General features: G+C 50.9%; 1 protein-coding gene across 3 annotated transcripts; it reads left to right on the top strand.

Annotated features, from left to right (window-relative positions):
* Nucleotides 1-311: 311 nt before the first annotated feature.
* DUOXA2 (dual oxidase maturation factor 2) lies at nt 312-18312 on the top strand. 3 transcript variants are annotated; one of them, XM_080980518.1, is made up of 7 exons: nt 312-342; nt 8577-8738; nt 11673-11730; nt 12110-12244; nt 13151-13364; nt 15507-15718; nt 17114-18312. In XM_080980518.1, exons 2-7 carry the CDS (start codon nt 8592-8594, stop codon nt 17314-17316), a joined length of 969 nt encoding a protein of 322 aa, XP_080836644.1. In that variant the 5' UTR covers nt 312-342; nt 8577-8591; the 3' UTR covers nt 17317-18312. The 3 variants fall into 3 exon arrangements, with proteins under 3 accessions (XP_080836644.1, XP_080836642.1, XP_080836643.1); XM_080980516.1 differs by lacking the exon at nt 312-342 and adding an exon at nt 3879-3999; XM_080980517.1 differs by lacking the exon at nt 312-342 and adding an exon at nt 4347-4378.
* Nucleotides 18313-18799: the final 487 nt, after the last annotated feature.

Raw genomic sequence — 18799 nt, 5'->3', positions numbered from 1 at the left:
TGGCCACTCTAACTTTTCCACTCCGCCAGTAAGGATGCTTCAGCCACCCCTTATGTCTCCTTTTGTTTGGCTTCCTAGACTTCTTCTGACCCTGGTCCTTGGGTCCAAATGTGGCCCTCCAGGCCTCTCTGCTTGGTCACCAGGACTCTTCCAAGCCACATCCTCTCTCCACAGGCCACATCCATTCTCTCGGGCCCTGTTTTGTACTCTCCTCAGGCACGTTTTTTTGTTTTTTGTCTGCCTGGAATGTGTCCTTGCTTTCAGGCAAGGTTTCTTGCTTGGCTGGATGGAGAATGGAGAACAGTGTGTGACAGTGCGGAGAAACAAGCCATTTATACAAAGGTAAAGTTTATATTAATTACTCTAACCACTTTCGTCTGTGGCCCCCAGGAAGTTCCCCAGAAAATAATGTGGCCCTCAGGCTCTGGGACTATATTATGTTTTTGGCTGCCAGGATCAGTAAATGTCCTGACATCTATCCACCTTGCATTTATTTAACTCTTAAAAAATGGGGTTATATTTATGCTCAAAGCAAGAGGAACCTCAAACAAAATATTACAGCATAGACTGCTCCTGTTCAGGATTCCAGCCAGCCAGCCATGCCCTCTTGCAAAGTACTCCATTACATTGCTCGTCCCGCATGTTTTTTGTTCTCTCCATTCTACTTGCCCCCACCAAAAAGGGTGTTTTATATGTCCGCTACTTCCCTCTTGTGCAAGTGTGGAAGTGCTGATTTGGCTACATAAAGGTTGTAGCCAATGAACTTTTACTCAGAGTAGAGCCACTGAAAATAATGGACCTATATTAGTCATGCCCGTTAATTTCAATGTGTCTGTTCCTAGTAGGAGTAATATTGGAATCCTCACTCAGAGAAGGAACTTCCTATTAGTATATAGGATTCTATACCAATGAGCCCCACATACTGTACTCTGAAAAGGGTCTTCAGGTCAAGTGGCTTCCACTGACTATAACCTCTTGGGTTCTGTCTGAACTATACATTTAATGCAGGACCACAGCACTTTAAACGGCACGATTTGCCCCCGCAAAGAATTCTGGTAACTGTAGTTAGATAAGTCTCCTAAAATTTCTCAGCACCCTTAACAAACTACAGTTTGCAGGATTATTGGGGCAAAGCCATGACTGCTTAAAGTGGTATGATCCTGCTTAAACTTTATAGCGCAGATGGGGCCTTCCTTGCTCCATATTCAAGAAAAGCATTTACTTTGAAGGTAGATCTTAATATACTCCTGCCTGCATAGATGCACTTCCTATTATTCCTCTAAGACTTGCAAATACAGTACTATGATGACAAAACGTTCGGAGTTCCGTGAATGCACTAGCAGAAGACAAGCAGTTCCATCTGTTTCACGTCAAGGAACTCTGTTGCAAAAAAGAGGCAGCTTTTGCTACTGACAACACACCCTTCATTCACAACTCTTCACAAAAGAATCTGAAAGGGTGTAGATAGATACAAACAAACATACACACACACACACACACACACACACACACACAAAAGCAACTATATTTGTGTTGAATAAATATGTTTTGAAATAACCAACAGGTGTGAGTCATTCTAAGGTGTGTGTACATTTGCAAGTGTTGAAACAAAAATCCCAGAAATTCAGGACATTCCTTCAACGTTATTGCACCTGATTGGCAAATGCAGTTAGAGGCATTTAAAGGGGGGGTGGGGGGGCCTTGAATCCTGGGTTTAGAAAAACACCAGCCTTCTGCTTTCACCCAGAGTGGAACCTCTTGCTTAAGGCAAATGTCTCCTTACAGCATTCCAAATACAATGCACTCAAAGACAGCATTGAATGTACTTATAAGTGTTACATCGAGTAAGTGGAAAGAACTAGCAAAGCTGGATGTCTGGAAGACGACATCCATCACAACTTGCCAGAAGACCTCATGGGCTACCTCACCTTGGGTACCACTCAAGAGTTCAGGCAGGCAAGCAAACTCAGGTAAGAACATCAGAATAGCCTGCTGGAACAGACCAACGGCCCATTAGTCCAGCATCCTGTTCCCACAGTGGCCAATCAGATGCCCCAATGGAAAACCAGCAAGCACAACATTGAGCACAAGAGGCCTCTCCCCTCCTTTGGTTTCCAGCAACTGGTACCCGGAAGCATTGCTGCCTGCAATTATGGAAGTACACCATAGCATACAATGTTGCATACAACATTGGAAAGCAAAGCACAACGATCTATGGCTAGTAGCCATTCATACCCCTCTCCTCCATCAAGCTGGTGGCTATCACTGGGAACCGCAGGAGCAAGTCCCATATCTGTCAACATTTCCCCTTTTTTAAGGGAAATTCCCTTATTCTGAATAGGATTCCTCGCAAGAAAAGGGAAAAGTTGACAGCTATGAGCTTAACTATGTGTTGCATGAAGAAGTGCTTTCTTTTATCTGTCTGAAATCTTCCAAAATTCACCTTCATGGGATGCCCACAATTTCTAGCATTTTGAGAGAGGGAGAAAAACTTTTCTCTATCCACTTTTTCCGTGCCATGCATAAGGTTATCTATTTTTATCATGTTGCCTGTAACTTGCCTTTCCTCTAGTTTTCTTTTTGAGCTGAGGAGGCCAGAACTGTACACAGTACTTCAAGCACCATAGATTTGTATAACCGCATTATGAAATTGGCAGTTTTATTTTCAATTCCTTTCCTAACGATCCCTAGCATGGATTTTTGGGGGGTTTTTTTATGGCCATTGGGTCAATATCTTCACTGAGCTATCTACTATGACCCCAAGGTCTTCCTCCTGGTATATCACCTCCAGTTCAGACTCCATGAGCATATATGTGAAACTAAGATATTTTTTTTGCTCCAACATGCATCACATTACACTTTTTTTGCATTGAATTGCATTTGCCATTTTACCACCCCTTTACTCAGTTTGGAGAGGTCTTTGGGACCTTCTTCATGCAGCGCATGTTTTCTACCACTGAGCTAAGGCCTTCCCACATCAAAAATCACCCCAAAATTACACTGCAGCAGTCAGAGTGCGCTACATGCTGGACCAAGCAATCAGGAAGGGAACCACAACACACAACACATGTCACAGTTGATCCTGAAATGTGATTGGCACATATACATGAATTCCAAGTCTGAATGAATAGTATGTAGACCAAAGGATGGCATCAAATAGAGTAAATATTAAGGAAAGCCAGTGTGATGTCCTCCAGATGCTGGCAGGCATATGATGGCAGGGGCTGATGGGAGTTGTAGTCCTACACTGACTATCCCTAATATGCATGGATGTGCATGTAAACGCAGGCACTTGGTAGAAATTCCAGACTGCATCATATACAGTGGTGAAACTTAGCCATGCTTCTTTTCCCTTCCAAAGTAACAATGGGTAGGTAGAAGGCAATAAAATTGCCTTAAGACTTAAGAGTCTGCAAGTTCCTCTGTGCGTGTGCGTGCTGGGCGCAGTGCTGGATTTACGTATAAGCTAAACAAGCTATAGCTTAGGGCCCCACGCACTTGGGGGCTCCCAAAAAATTAAAGAAAAAAACAACTGGATGTACATTTCGAACATATAAGATAAAAAACAAATAAAATAAAACCTAAATACAGCAACAGTGTTTTGCTTTGTGTAGGCTCTTATGATGTAAGTAATGGGAGCCTGCTAGCCTGCTCCCTAAAACAGGCATAGGCAAACTGCAGCCCTCCAGATGTTTCGGATTACAATTCCCATCATCCCTGACCACTGGTCCTGTTAGCTAGGGATGGTGGGAATTGTAGTCCCAAACATCTGGCAGGCTGGAGTTTGCCTATGCCTGCCCTAAAATATCACACATAAAGGGTCCCATTACCTTCAGTAGCCCACAGATGCGGGGAAGAAGGTTTCCCTAAGAATAACAGTTCCCAGGGCGCACTTCCCACGGCTTCCTTTCTCGGGATCTTTGCCTTCGGGCAACGAAAAAGAGCTACGCTTGATCCTCGCGGCAGACGAGGAGGCGACCTGCTGCCTTCTTTTCCCAGGTGAATGTCTCCCCCTCTCGCCCGCTCCTTCCAACCCTGCTGTTCGCCCCGCGCCCCGGACACCCTCCCTGTCCTGCCCCCGGCCTCGCCTACCTCACCTGAGCCGCTGCGCCTACTGCTGCTGTCGTCCTTGCCACCGCCGCTGACGCTTCTCTCTCCCCGGTGTCCGCGCACCACCGTCGCCGCTGCGTCTGTCCGGAATGCCGCCCGTCCCGTCGGAGCCGGGCGGGGAGGGAGGGACCGGGGGCGGGGCCGAGTGCCTCATTTGCATGACGCCGGCACGCGACCCTCCCGGCCGCTATATAAGAGCGCCGCCCCGCGCTGGGCGCCCACAGCCCGCTCTGCGCTCACCTTAGACGGCGCCGCCGAAGCCCCGCCGGTAAGTCTCCCGCGCAGCTCTGCTCACGGCCGCGCAGAAGGGGGCGCTCGCCGCGGAGCGCCTTTGCCTTTGCCCGACGGGACGGGCCCGAGCAGGGAGGAGGAGACGGCAAAGACCCTGCAAGTCTCTCCTCCGCGCCGCCACCTCCAGGGTCCCTAGACTGAGGCTCCAGAGGAGACTTCTAAGCAGAGGTTGGATGGCCACCTGTCATGTATGATCTAAGAGAAATTCCTGCATTGTAGGGGGTTGGACTAGATGACCCTCGGGTTCCCCTCCAACTTTGTGATTCCGTAAAGCAGAGCAAATCCATCCCTTTGAACCGCTTTTCATGCTCAACTCCCTCCAGCCTCACGCGGGCAATAGAAGCGAGTGTCCCTGGGCGTTCACAGGATGCGCAAGATGTTTAGTGTTCACAGGTGCCCGCTGACCGTCACCAGAGGTTAGTAGATCCCCCATGGGATCTACTAATGCAGGGAGATTCCAAAGGTGGCAGCCAAACCCCTTTCTCAAAAGTGAATTTGACTCCAAACGGGACGCGGTGGGGGGGGGGGGCGATTCCCGTCGAGCCATATGTTGGAGATAGAAGGTTTTGTCTCTGAGCGTGCGCAGAGCGCTCTCCCCCTTTTTTTCTGCCACTAGCAGGGAGCCTTAGGGGCAGTGGGTGCCCATCAGTACATTTCCCGAGTGTTTTTAAGCTCCCGACCCTCTCCTTGGAAAAATGGCGCTCTGCCGTCGGGGAAGACGCGCGCCTCATATGTCTGCAGCCCGCCTCCCTTTCTATAAGCCGCTTGCCGGCCCATTTACCGGCGGGCTACCAAGCGCAATGGCTCCCTATTACCTCGAGGATCGGTGCCTACCCGGGACTGGGGAGTGCGCTGCGCCGCTCGTGCCCTGCTCGAGGGCTTCCTCACAGGCGTCTGTTTTGGCCCTGGCAGAGAGGGACCTGCCCTTTGGGCTGGCCCAGCAGGGCTCTTCTTGTGTTCTTAAGGCGACCGGCTTTTCTTGAGCGGCTCCCGCCCGTCGAACATTTCCCATTGCCCAACCCTGCAGGGCGCGGTGGGGCGTCGCGCGTTTCGGGCTCCGCGTGGCCGCGGCACGGAGGACAAGCAGCGGCGTCTCTATTTTGCGGTACCGCTGCCCCCCCCCCCCGCGGTCTGCAGCCTCAGATTTTCCAGACGCGGGTGGGTTTTCCCCAGAGGGTGGTGAGGCAAAGGGGTGTCCTGCAAAAGCTGTTGGACTCTCATCAGCGCCTGAGCCTCCGCCGCGTCAAGTAGTCAAGGATGATGGGAGATGTAGTTCAGCGGTGAAGGCGGGCGCCACGTTGGCTACCGCTGGGCTGGGGTAGGGGAATATCACTCCCCGCTTTTAATGCCGTTGGTCGCGCGTCCTGATCGCCAAAATGCCCGTTTGGGCAAGCAGATTTCCTCTTAAGTATTGACTGTTTGCTACCTGCGCTAACTTCAGATTGAAGGGTGGGGGCAGATGTGAGCAGGAAGGGTTAACTTTCGAGTCGTCATCTGCCACTGCCCCACTGTTACTTGGATGTAAATGAGCATACACGCACTTTTTTGTGTTAGGTCCTCATCATACATTTAAAGCTCTGCCCCCCCCAAGAACCCTGGGAACTGTAGTTTATCCCTCAGTTATATATCCCAGTTCCCTTATCAAACTACAGTTCCCAGGATTCTTTGGGAGAAGCTGCACACGTGCTTTAAATGTCCAGCGAGGATGTGGGAGATCTGAGTAGCTGACCTCCTGTGCAGTGGCGTAGCGTGGGGGGTGCCAGGGGGGCCGGCCGCACCGGGCGCAACATGGGCGGGGGGTGCGCTCGCACTAGCAGCTCTCTGCCCCTACTAAAATCCACGGGTTAGGGAGCCCGCGCTCGCTCGGCTTGGCGAGGAGGTCGCGGAAGGGGGAGAGCGAAGCCTTCTGCCGCGGGCAAAAAAAGGAGAGGAAGCCGGGTGGGCGGGCGGGCGGGCTGGCTGGCTGGCGGGGGTCTGGCTGCGCCTGCTGCTGCCGGTGCAGGGCAAGGCAAGCAGAGCGAGGAGGAGAGAGAGGGGAAGGGGGGGGGGAAGCAGCTAGGAAACGCTGCGGTGTGGAGGAGGAATCAATTAAGGAGAGAAAGCGAAAAGCCTTGGAGAAAGGGAAAAAAGGAAAGAAAAGAGGCAGCTCCAGGAGAGCGCGGGGGAAAGAGAAGCCTCGCTGCTGCTGCTTGGGAGAGTAAATTACTGTACTTGCCTTGCCCCGGGTTAGGGGGCGCAAATTATTTGCCTTGCCCCGGGTTAGGGGGCGCAAATTACTTGCCTTGCCCCGGGTGCTGATAACCCACGCTACGCCGCTGCTCCTGTGTAGCTCTGTTTGCTACCTTTTTCATCCCACTCTTCCTACAACAATCTCACGGTGGCCTCTTTCATCACTACAACAACCCTGTGAGGTAGGCGAAACCAAGTGGCAGTGACTGCCTAAGGCCAGTTGCTGTCATAGCTGGGTGGAGACTTGAACCTGATTTCCCCAGTTCCAGCCCAACCATCACCCCAAACTAGCTCTCAAAATTACAGCGGCTGTCATGTGTCCTGTATATTATTGTGTGCTTCAAAACTAGGGAGGTCAGGTGACATTGGGTTTTCCTTTTTCTTTTTAGCATGAGGGGGCTATATGATGTGGCACACAATTACACACACACACACACACACACACACACACCTTTCCAGTTCCTTTCTCCATAATATTCCTTATTTCAAAGTCTGAGGTCCTAATCTGATGTTAAAACCATCACACTGACTTTCACAACTCCAGGCGCTTCCCAGACCCAGGCTTCCTCTCCAAAAGCGTGGGAAGATGATCAAAAACTTTGTAGGATGCTGGGGAAACAGTCAGTGATGGAGCTAAAACCTGTTGTTGCTCCGCAAACATTTCTCAGCCGATTTGAAGGGCCGCCCAACCTTTTGCCATGGGGCAGGTGGGAGTTATTAGCAGGGCTGGGGGCAGGGACAGTAGCCATGCCTTTTTCTTTGTCCGTGACTGATGGGCGTGACTTCTGTTTTCTTTGACTGGCTGGCCATCTGCCCAGGCTGCCTGTTGAAGTTTATATTTTTCAGCTAACCTACCTTGCAGGGCTGTTAAGTTTGTTTGTTTTTGGGTTTTTTAAGGGAGACACACCTCAAGCTCTTTGGAGTAAAGGTGGCATAAGAGTTATACAGTTGCCCTCTTCTGCAAAATCTCTCCAAGTCACGTCATATTGCTACAGAGCTTGTGCGCCATCCTCCAAACTCTGCCAAGCCGTCGCAGGATTCCAGGGGGTTCCAGGCGCTCACCCTGGGTTGGGTTTCCGTTGAGAAATTGAGGCACAGCAGTGCCTTTAAGAAATATAGTTTATTGTACACATTTATATCTGGGTCTACTGTGGAGAGAGTTTGGAGCACTGTTTCTCAACCTGTGGGTCCCCAGATATTTGTTGGACTACAATTCCCATCATTCCTAGCCACCATGACCAGTGGTCAGGGATGATGGGAGTTGTAGTCCAACAACATCTAGGGACCCACAGGTTGAGAACCGCTGGCTGGAGTATTACGGTACATCTCAAAAGGGGCTCGTTCCCCAGAGCAGTGCAGCACCCGAGTCCAAGGCATCCTGCCTGCCATCTCTGTGCCTCTGTCCCAGCCTGCCAAGATGATCCTCCCTGCCTGGCCTCCGCCTGGAATCTGGCCCACTTTCGTTCTTCCCAAGAACTGCTGCTCCGAGCAGCTCCTCCCTCTGTCTTGCTCACCCGTTCTCCAGACCTGTTTCTTAAATCGCAACATTTCTTCCATGTCACATCACGCACCCTTGCTCCCATCACTTTGGCAACCTCCTCCCCTCACCAAGCTTGCCTGCTTGGTTGATGGTTTCCACTGAAGGGTTAATGACTTGCTTCTATGACTTTTGTCTTCTATCTTCCCAGGCATCTTCCCTTCAGCACTCCCAAATATTATCTAAATTCTACCATGAATTATCTTCTAACATTCACTAACACTGGCCATCATGGGTGCCCTTTGCACACCAAACTCTGTTATCCCAGATTTGCAACAGTATTTTAGGTGGGCCAAATTAGCCCACTTAAGCCATAAAGGGTATCTGCGCATGGGACCAAAGGCGCATGAGGCCTCGGCAGCTCTGGATCTGGGCAGCATTTGACTCACCTTTCACCTCTGTCTTGCAGGTATCCTGCCTCAGAATGACGCTCTTTGATGGCATCTACCCCTTTTACCCCCAACCCAGGAAGCCCTTTGTCTTTGATGTGGATACCATTGTTGTAATTATTGTCTTCCTTGTAATTGCCTTCAGCTTCCTGCTCATCCTTCCTGGAATTCGGGGCAGAGCGGTGAGTAGTGTTATTGAAGGAGAACCAAATCTTAGTAGTAGATTATCTGCTTTGCTAGAAGGTGGTCCCAGGTTCACTTCCTGGCTACTCCTAGTTTGGCTCAGAGAGAGTCACGCCTGAAAATGCTGGGAAGCTGTTGCCAACCAGTGTTGATAATACGGCGTCAGAGTGTTGTTGCCATCCATCTGTGAGGAGTGAGCCTTCAGGGGTGAAATCAAACCAGAGACCAACGCAGGAGAGACATGTTTTGTTGCATCCAGTCATGCTGCTACAGGTGCACCATGATGTTTCTTCTCTCTGCACTCCTCCCGGCAATCGTTCCTCCCCTGGACAAAAGGCAGCCCCCTGTGTCGCCCTTTGTGCTCAGAAGAGCGTATTATTGATCCCTGCAATGAAACGGCAATACGTTTGCATTCATTTTAAATGAAAAGCAGCCTCGGGAGGCTACGATTTTGAGCAAAGGAGAGGCAGCAAAGGGGTGGCAGGAAGGAGAGGTGGTACCCGACTTTGCTGTTAGAAGGAATTAGTATTTAAAAAGAAAAGGGCTTTGGAGCTGTGTTCACAACCTGTTGTGCATAGCACCATCTCCGTACGACGACACAACTATCTTCAGTTATTTGGCGGTGTGTGGGTGTGCCTGTCTTTGTGTGCAAAGCCATAAAACCACAGAGACTTGCAGCTGCATGATGCAACTGTGAGTGAATGTTTATGCAGCAAAGGAAAGGGAGTGATCAGCGCTGGATTTAGGGTGGTGCGGGAGGTTTCTCACACAGGGTGCTGAGCTGAGGGTGCGCATAATAATAATAATAATAATAATAATAATAATAATAATACCTCGGGTTAAATATGCTTCAGGTTGAGCGCTTTCAGGTTGCGCCACTTGCGCATGCGCAGGTGGTCAAAATGACGCCGTGCGCATGTGCGGAAGTGGTTAACTGCGCATGCGTGGGTTACATTCGCTTCACGATGTGAACGGGGATCTGGAACGGATCCCGTTCGTATCTAGAGGTACCACTGTAATACGGATACCTGCTGAGAAGAGTCATAAAAAAGCAACTGTACCAAAAGGAATTATTGTGAAAATAAATACTTAGGAGGAAAGTGCCAAATTTTGGCCTCGCTCAGGGTGCCATATTATCGAAGTCCACCCTGGGAGTGGGGAAGGCAGACTCAGTGGCAGTCTCCACAGTGGTTAGAGCCAGAATACAAAGGTATGATGTCACATTCTTAAAATGGAAAGGAAACATTAAAAAATAAAATCCTGGTAGTTTTATCAACCTTTTCAGGAGTACATTTCCTTCCCCGTCTCCCAGCCTAAAAGAACTGGCATGGTGTATTCACAGGAGTTTGACCACCAGGGGGAGACAGACACTGTGCTATGCTGTGTATTTATTATTACTGTGATTTTAGAACTACATTTCTGTACTGCCTTTCCTCCAAAGATCTCAAGGCAGCATGTGCGAAAGGTTCTCCCTTCTCCTCTGCTCTGTCCTCACCCCAGCCCTGTGAAGTAGACCGGACTGAGAGATAGGGACTGAGATTTGTAGCCAAGTGGGATTTGAACCCAGATCCAGCCTTAATTCAACACTCTTAATTCAGCATCCTACTGTCATGAAGCTGGTGGGGGCTGTGTTTAACCATCTCCTCTCCCCTGCTGCATTTTCCTGATCTCACCCCCCCCAGCCCCACCCCTTAAACTCACAGAAGGGTGCGGGGAAATGCAGGTATCAGTATCATGTCTGCCTATATTCCAGGACATGATTAACAGGTTGACAGCACCCAGATACACATATCTTACCCCTGTGTAGAGGGAACTGTAAAAAGGTAAAGGTAAAGGGACCCCTGACCATTAGGTCCAGTCGTGACCGATTCTGGGGTTGTGGCGCTCATCTCGCTTTATTGGCCAAGGGAGCCGGCGTACAGCTTCTGGGTCATGTGGCCAGCATGACTAAGCCGCTTCTGGCGAATCAGAGCAGTGCACGGAAACGCTGTTTACCTTCCCGCCGGAGCGGTACCTATTTATCTACTTGCACTTTGACGTGCTTTCGAACTGCTAGGTGGGCAGGAGCAGGGACCAAGCAACAGGAGCTCACCCCATCGCAGGGATTCAAACCGCCGACCTTGATTGGCAAGTCCTAGGCTCTGTGGTTTAACCCACAGCGCCACCCGCGTCCCAGAGGGAACTGTACTGGCTGTCAAATAGCTATGGGCCCATATTCAGGGTGGCTTAGGACCGGGTTACTTTAAAGGCCACCTGCCCCTGTATGGATAGACCTTTGAGATCCCTCCGACACTTGGCAATGCACCTTGCAAACCATTATAGGGTGGGAACCCCCAAAGAGGGACTTTTCTTCTGTTGCCCAGTACTGTGGAATGCCCTCTGCCATACATGAAGCAGCAGCTGTCAGTTCCTTCAGGCATCTTTTTGCCCAGATCCTCTTTGATCCCTAAGATTGGACCCCACTTTACATGTCTGAATTCTCTTGATCACTTGCTTTATTTGCTTTTAGATGGTTTTTATTCTGTGTTATTGCTTTGTTTCAGTGGATGTTGTACTTGCTGTGCAGGGCTTAGTGGTGTGTGTTTTTCTGAAATATGTAGCAGTTTGAAATGCTTTTAATTAATTAATTAGCAGCTGGGGGAGGAGGAGTTTAGTTCAGGGGAACACCAACCCTGCTGATGCAACTCAGTTAAAAAACCGAACTCTCTCCCAAAACTGTTGCTTTAAAGCTGCGATGCAGAGCCACCAGTTCATGGGCCAGATATGGCCCCTGGAACCTTCCCACCCGGCCCCTTGCAAACCCTCCTCCCCACCCCCATGGCAAGTAGGGCTGGGTGGCAGCGGGAGCGGTGTGGAAGGGAGATGTAATTGTAACCCAAGTGAAAAGCAAATCCTCTTCCCCCCTTTGACTTTCTGTTCTCTTTTGTTGGCAGAGGCTGTACTGGCTTTTCCGGGTCATCGCAAGCCTTTTTATCGGAGGGGTCATCGTTGGTGAGTCCCCTTCTCCATCTGACCTCAGCAAACCTCTCCGTCTTTGGCCTTCGTTTGTGCTCACATCCACGCTGTGGATTTAAAGTCCCCTCCCCAAAAAGAGTCCTGGGAACTGTAGTAAGTTCAGGGTGCTGGGAATGGCAGCTTTGCGCAGGGTAAAACAGCAGTTTCCCAGGATTCTTTGTGAGAAGCCATGTGCCTTAAAAGCGTGGTGTTGACCTGACCCACATTTGCAAACCTCGGCTGCTAATCTGTGATTGCAGAGGGTGGTGGTGTGTGGAACTAAAGGGGTCAATTCTGGGGGAACCGCCATCCCAAAAGAGGGCGGGCAACACTCTACGGCGCCCGACACTCACAGAGACTTTCCTCACCTTTGCAGCTGTCCACTTCACCTCTGACTGGGAGAGGGCACAGGGAACAGCGATCACCACCTACAAGTCTTTCAGCCCAGCTAAGGTCCATGCAGAGATTGGGCTGCACGTCGGTCTGGCAGGACTCAACGTCACTCTAGTTGGTGAGTCTGGGGTGCCAACACGGGGGGGGGGAGTCCTAACAGCGTGTTTCCAGATGTGCCCCAACCTTTCACAGTCCTATCAGTTCCAGCTACAGTATTTACGGGACCGCCAGTGGAGTTGCAACGGGGGTGCGGTGGGGTGCACCCCAGGTGCTATGTCTGGGGGGGGGTGACAAGAAGGCACCCCACGGCGGTGTGAGCAGCCATCACGCCACTGCAGCCCCTTGTGGAGGATCCTCCGTTCTCGGCTGCAACCATGAGCAGAGGATCCCAGCACCAGCGGCAAACCACTATGTATAGCGCATGTGCAATGTTGCACACATGCGCTGTACATAGCAACGTTGCGCATGCACAGTACATAGCGGTTTGCCACATGTATAGCACATGTGTGGCGTTGCACACATGCACTGTACATAGCGACGCCACACATGCGCAGTACCTAGAGGTTTGCCACATGTATAGTGCAGGTGCGGCGTTGCACACATGCGCTATACGTAGCGATGCCGCACATTTGCAGTACATAGCAGTTTGCCACATGTATAGAGCATGTGTGGCATTGCACACATGCGCTGTATGTAGCGACACCGCACATGCGCTGTACATAGCGGTTTGCCGCCGGCACCGCTCCAACGCCATACAGACGGCGTTGGGATCCCTCTGTCGCCGCTACAGCCGCATGAGAGGATCCCCGCACCCTCCGTATGGCGCTGGAGCGGCGGTAAACCGCTATGTACAGCGCATGTGCGGTGTCGCTACGTACGACGCATGCATCGTACGTAGCAACGCCACACATGCGCCCTACATAGCAACGTCCCGCCCTGGGTGTCACGACGCCTTCATTTGCCCCTGGCTACCGCTTCATAAACCCAGGCCTTCCTTGGACATTAACCAATCTTGCCTCTGTAGGAAGCCCCGTGGAACAGCTCAATGAAACGATCAACTACAACGAGCATTTCTCCTGGTGGTTTGGGGCAAACTATGACAACGACTTCGACGAAGGCTTGGAGCACGGCCTGCCCAGCCCCATCCTCTACGTGGCAGAAAAGTTCACTGGGGACAGCCCCTGCGGCCTCCATCACCTCTACAGAATGGCAGGGCACTATGCGTCAGCCACCCTGTGGTGAGTGGGACTCACCAGGCTCCTGAATGGGGGGGGGACCTCACCGGGATGGGGGGGGACCGTTTGAGACCAGCAAGCCCAGGCTCTTATCTCCCCATTGCCTTCTGGGTGGAACCCTGCCCCCAATCACCAAGTCACATTATTTTGCCCATGGGGGTCTCCAGAAGCCCCTTTCAAAGAGCTGCTTTGCACTGCACTTCGAAAGGAGCTTGAAGTGATCAGACATCAGCCTCCACCAGCCTGACCAATGGTCGGGGGTGATGGGTGCTGGAGTCGCAGGAGCATCAGGGGTGGGGCACTGGGGTGAGGAAGGCCAACTCGCTGGTAGGCTCTGCTTCCAGGGCTTCAGACAGAAGATCTTTCCAGAAGCTGCTTAGCTGAGTTTTTGGATGGAGATGCTGCGAATTGAGGCCTGTTTCCAAGGTGGCGTCAAGTCTAAAGTCAATTTAGCCATGAAATGTTTTGCACCAGAATGTTGTTGTGCAGGATAATGCATGAGAATATAAGAAGGGCCCTGCAGGATCAGGCCCCTGGCCCATCTAGTCCAGCATCCTGTTCTCTCTCAGATGCCTGAGAGAAACCCGCAAACAGGCCCCAATCCCACGAGCCCTCTCCCCTCCTGAGGTTCCCAGCAACTGAAAGTATTATTTGTTGCATTTATATCCCAACCTTCTCTCTGTGAAGCTCTGGGTGGCTTCCATAGTTCTCCCCCTCCCCCATTTAATCCTCACATCAACCCTGCAAGGTAGGGTAGGCTGAGAGGCAGTGAGTGGCCCAAGGTCACCCAGGGAGCTTCATGACCCAGTGGGAATTCGAACCCTGGCCTCCCAGCCGCTAGTCTGACACTCTACCTGTTAACCACTGGCTCCTGTTCAGAATTCGGAAGCTCTACTGCTTCTATCCGTGGAGGCACAGCACAGCCACTGTGGCTGGGAGCCATCAAGAGCCCCCTTCTCCTCCTCAAATTTGGCCCGTCCTCTTTCAAAGCCATCCAAGTTGGTGGCCATCACTGCTGTCTCCTGCAGCAGCGAGTTCCATAGTTTAACCATGCACTGCATGAATAATAATAATAATTTGTACCCCACCCATCTGGCTGGGTCTCCCCAGCCACTCTGGGCTGCCTCCAACAAAGATTAAAAATGCATTAAAATGTCACACATTAAAAACTTCCCTAAACAGGGCTGCCTTCAGATGTCTTCTAAAGGTCAGGTAGTTGTTTATCTCTTTGACATCTGATGGAAGGGCGTTCCACAGGGCAGGTGCCACTACTGAGAAGGCCCTCTGCCTGGTTCCCTGTAGCTTGGCTTCTTGCAGTGAGGGAACCGCCAGAAGGCCCACAGCGCTGGACCTCAGCGTCTGGGCAGGATGATGGGGGTGGAGACGCTCCTTCAGGTATACTGGGCCAAGGCCGTTTAGGGCTTTAAAGGTCAGCACCAACACTTTGAATTGTGCTTGGAAACATACTGGGAGCCAATGTAGGTCTTTCAAGACCGGTGTTATGTGGTCCCGGCAGCCACTCCCAGTCACCAGTCTAGCTGCCGCATTCTGGATTAGTTGTAGTTTCTGGGTCACCTTCAAAGGTAGCCCCACATAGAGCGGATTGCAGCAGTCCAAGCGGGAGATAACTAGTCTCAGCCTGCATACGAGACGGAGCTGGTAGACAGCTGCCCTGGATACAGAAGTGGCCTGTGCCTCCATGGACAGCTGTGAGTCCAAAATGACTCCCAGGCTGTGCACCTGGTTCTTTTGGGGCACAGTTGCCCCATTCAGGACCAGGGAGTCCTCCACACCAGCCCGCCCCCTGTCCCCCCAAAACAGTACTTCTGTCTTGTCAGGATTCAACCTCAATCCATAACCCGCCATCCATCCTCCAACCAGGCATTTGCACAGGAAGAAGGCCTTCTCTTTTGCCTGCCCCCTGAATCTCCCAACATCCAGCTTTGGGTTGCCAGTCACTTTGTGGCGCAATGGATTGCGCCGAGAATTCCCTCCACCGCAGATGCTGCGTTGGGTCTTCTCTGTCCCGCAGCGTGAAAACCCTCTCCTCCCCATGCAGCCCCTAAACCGGTTGACCTTCTGCCCGTGGAGCGGGTCTCTTCTCTGAGCTGTGATAAATAGCGAGCGCTTGTTTCTTCCCTGCAGGGTTGCCTTCTGCGCCTGGCTGGTCTCCAACATGCTCTTCTCCATGCCGGTCCCCGTCTATGGCGGCTACATGACCCTCGTCACAGGTGGCTTCCTCATCTTTGCTCTGCTCTCTTTCTCCACTGGGAGGAGTGCTTCCTGCGTCATCCAGTTCGGCCCCACCTCCTTGCAGCTCGCCTATGGCGCATCCTTCTGGCTGACGCTGGCCACAGGTGAGCTTATCTTAAGGTTACCAGATTTTTTTCAATGAATCCAGGGACACTTTTCAACTTCAATGGATTTTGGATGGGGACTGGTTTGTAAATCCAGGGACTGTCCCCTGGAAATGGGGACGTCTGGTAACCTGAGCTTATCTTCAGTGGCTGGGGTTCAGAGCAACCTCTGCCTGCCCCCCCAAACAGCCCCCGCTGCCTGCCTTTTCATTGATGACCAGTCCAGGGGAAGGCTCTGCTGCCATTTTCCTCCTCAATCTGTGTTTCCCCTTTCAGAATTCAGCAGGGAGGAGGAGGCAGAGGAGGCAAAGCCTGAATAATAATAATAATAATAATAATAATAATAATAATAATACAGACATACCTCGGGTTGAAGTTGCTTTAGGTTGAACATTTTCAGGTTGCGCTCCGTGGCGACCCAGAAGTGATGGAACGCGTTACTTCCAGGTTTCGCCGCTTGCGCATGCGCAGATGCTCAAAAATGACATCACGCGTATGCGCAGAAGTGGTGAATCGCAACGCGCAGACACAGGTTGCGTTTGCTTCAGGATGTGAACGGGGCTCCGGAATGGATCCCATTCGTATCCAGAGGTACCACTGTAATAATAATAAATAATAATAATAATTATTAATGAGTTGTCTCTGCCAGCCATGTGTTCCGGCTTCCACCCTACCAGTCCCAAAGGGTAGTAGCATCTTCCACGGTGTGAACCTCACCACCAAGTGGGTATTTGGACCCAAGCCACCCTAGTCCAACTCTAACCACTGCACCACACTGAATGATATAGGAATTGTGCACCCTACAGCATGTGTGCACCGTTCCAACACTGAATTGAGAATGACACAAGCAGTGCTGGACCAGTGTTGGTTGCTGTCACCATGGACCATGCAAATGGTCTCTTGTGAGTCTACTTGCACATGTAGTTATGTGGATGGGCACCCTATTGTTGCACAGAGCTCTGGATGGGGGATCCTTGCAGAGAATTCATGGTTGTCTGTTGACACATAAAACTCAGTGTTTATTATCTTTTGGGGGGGGGGCTATTACCAAGTATAGACTGTCAACCATTGGAAGTGAATACTGGGGATCAAAGAATTAACATATAAAGAGCACAAGGTATCCAGGCAAGCAAAATAATAATAATGATCAGAGTTCCAAGCAAAAGTGCTTGAGAAGGGTACAACGCTGGTAAGGGGGAGATGTTATGGAAGACCTGGAGGAACTTAATTTGAGCCTGAGGTTCCCCACCCACTGCTACAAACTCTCAACTTTATTAAACTGAGCATGAAAACAAGCATGAATTCATCAATGGATGCCATTCCAGCTTCCTTCCTCGCCAGCAACAAAGTCTGTCTTTGGTTCACTAACTGACTGTCCGTCTCTGTGTTTTCCAGGGCTGCTCTGCTTCCTGATCGGAGCCGTGGTGATAACGCTTCACTACACCTGCCCTGACCTCCTAAAAGCCTTCTTTGACCTGTGTGAGGATGAAGAGGAGGAAGAGGGGATGCTAGGAGAAGTGTATATTAACCCCCACTATGCTCGAACGAAGGCAGCTCCTGCGCCAGCCAATTTGAGGCTGACCATCATGGACAGCTAGAGCGAAGCTTGTGGTGGGACCTTCCGGACCTGTTCTTCCAACAGGGACATTGGTTGTGATCTGCCCTGGCATAGCCAGTAGAGAAGAATGACTCTGTCCTATGCACTGATCCTGAAAAGGGGCAGCTGGAAGCTGGGCTTCTTCGCTGCCCACAGCCTTCGGCAGCTGCAGTTCAGCAACCTTGTTTTTATTAAGTCTGGAGAACAACCGGAAAGCACTTTGCTTGTTTTGTTTCGGTAATGCCTCCAACCAGTGGTGGCTGATGCCCAGTGAGACTGGTAAGGCAGGAAGCAGGGGAGTCTGCAGTAGAGCCAAAGCTAATGTTAGGCAAAGCCAACTGCTTCCATGCCGAGTCCCATAAACAACCCTGAGGCCAGCAGCTGGTGGTGCTCCTTGAGGTGGATGGGAAGGGGGACCCAGCCAAGAGCAGACTGCAGTTGAAGTAGTGCCCCTTTTGCCCTGATGGGTCCATGGCCACCAACCAAGGGATTAGCATGGAGAAGTTACAGGCAGAGGACAATTGAGTCCAGAAGAGGAGGCAGGCTGCAAGGAAGGGTTCTGTTAAGCTAGGGCTGTTAGGTGAATGGACAAGACTCAGAATACTTGCTGGCTGGGGTCTGTAGTTCAGCAGCAACTGGAGGGCCAAAGATTCCCCACCCCTTGTGCAGCCCCTCACCTGAGCAACAAAAAATTATTGGAAAATGTGCCTAAACCAACGTATATAAAGCAGGTGTTGCTGTTTTGCTCTTGGTGGGAGACAAAAGCCACCAAGCTGAATGTCAGAAGTAGCTCTCAAGACTCACACAGGATGTGGAACTGAACCCTCTTGCACCTTGACTGATCCCTAAGCATCTCAGACTTCTGCACAGCTCTCTTTTAGCAGCAGCCTCCATGTGGCACTTCAAAAGCAGTGGGTGCATCCCAGGAAAGGCCCTTTCGGAGCTCGTTGATGTTACATTTTGTGTTTCTGTGTAGTAAACTGACTTGTTAATAAAATTGTAAAAGCCATTTGTGTTGTATGTCAATGTGTCTGGGTGACACATCATGAGGTTTGTACCTTGGAAATATTTGTACCAGTTCTTCTGTTTTGATACTCAATTGGAGCGTTTTTGTTCGTTCTAGCCTTCCCCAAAATGTAGTCTGAAACACAGAGGGCACCAGGTTGGGGAAGGCTGGTTTATACCCCCGCATGAGTTGCCTGTGGCCATTCTGACATTATTGAATTCCAACTCCCATCAGCCCTAGCCAGCAGAGCCCAATGGTCAGGGGAAATTGAATATGTAGTTCAAGCATTTAGAAGGCCACAGGTTTTCCACTCGTGGTTTATAAGGTACCATTCCTGATGCAATTCTGTATAGTTTGCAGAGGTGTAGCAAGGTCAGGTGGTACCCGGTGGGGAATTTTTTTGTCACCCGCCCCCTCCATCAGCGGCTCGGGGTAGGCTTGGGAGTTGTGGGCGGGTGGCGAGCCTAGTGTCACCCCC

Source organism: Podarcis pityusensis (genome assembly GCF_964106645.2).
Source record: "Podarcis pityusensis genome assembly, chromosome: 14".
Classification (NCBI taxonomy): domain Eukaryota; kingdom Metazoa; phylum Chordata; class Lepidosauria; order Squamata; family Lacertidae; genus Podarcis; species Podarcis pityusensis.
Note: the sequence above shows the minus strand (reverse complement) of the source record. Positions and strands in the feature narration are given on the sequence as shown.

Coding starts and splice junctions, on each gene's coding strand:
- DUOXA2 (XM_080980518.1), top strand. CDS start 8,592: ATGACGCTCTTTGATGGCATCTACCCCTTTTACCCCCAACCCAGGAAG. Junction 12,245..13,150: donor ACTCAACGTCACTCTAGTTG/GTGAGTCTGGGG, acceptor TTGCCTCTGTAG/GAAGCCCCGTGGAACAGCTC. Junction 13,365..15,506: donor TATGCGTCAGCCACCCTGTG/GTGAGTGGGACT, acceptor TCTTCCCTGCAG/GGTTGCCTTCTGCGCCTGGC.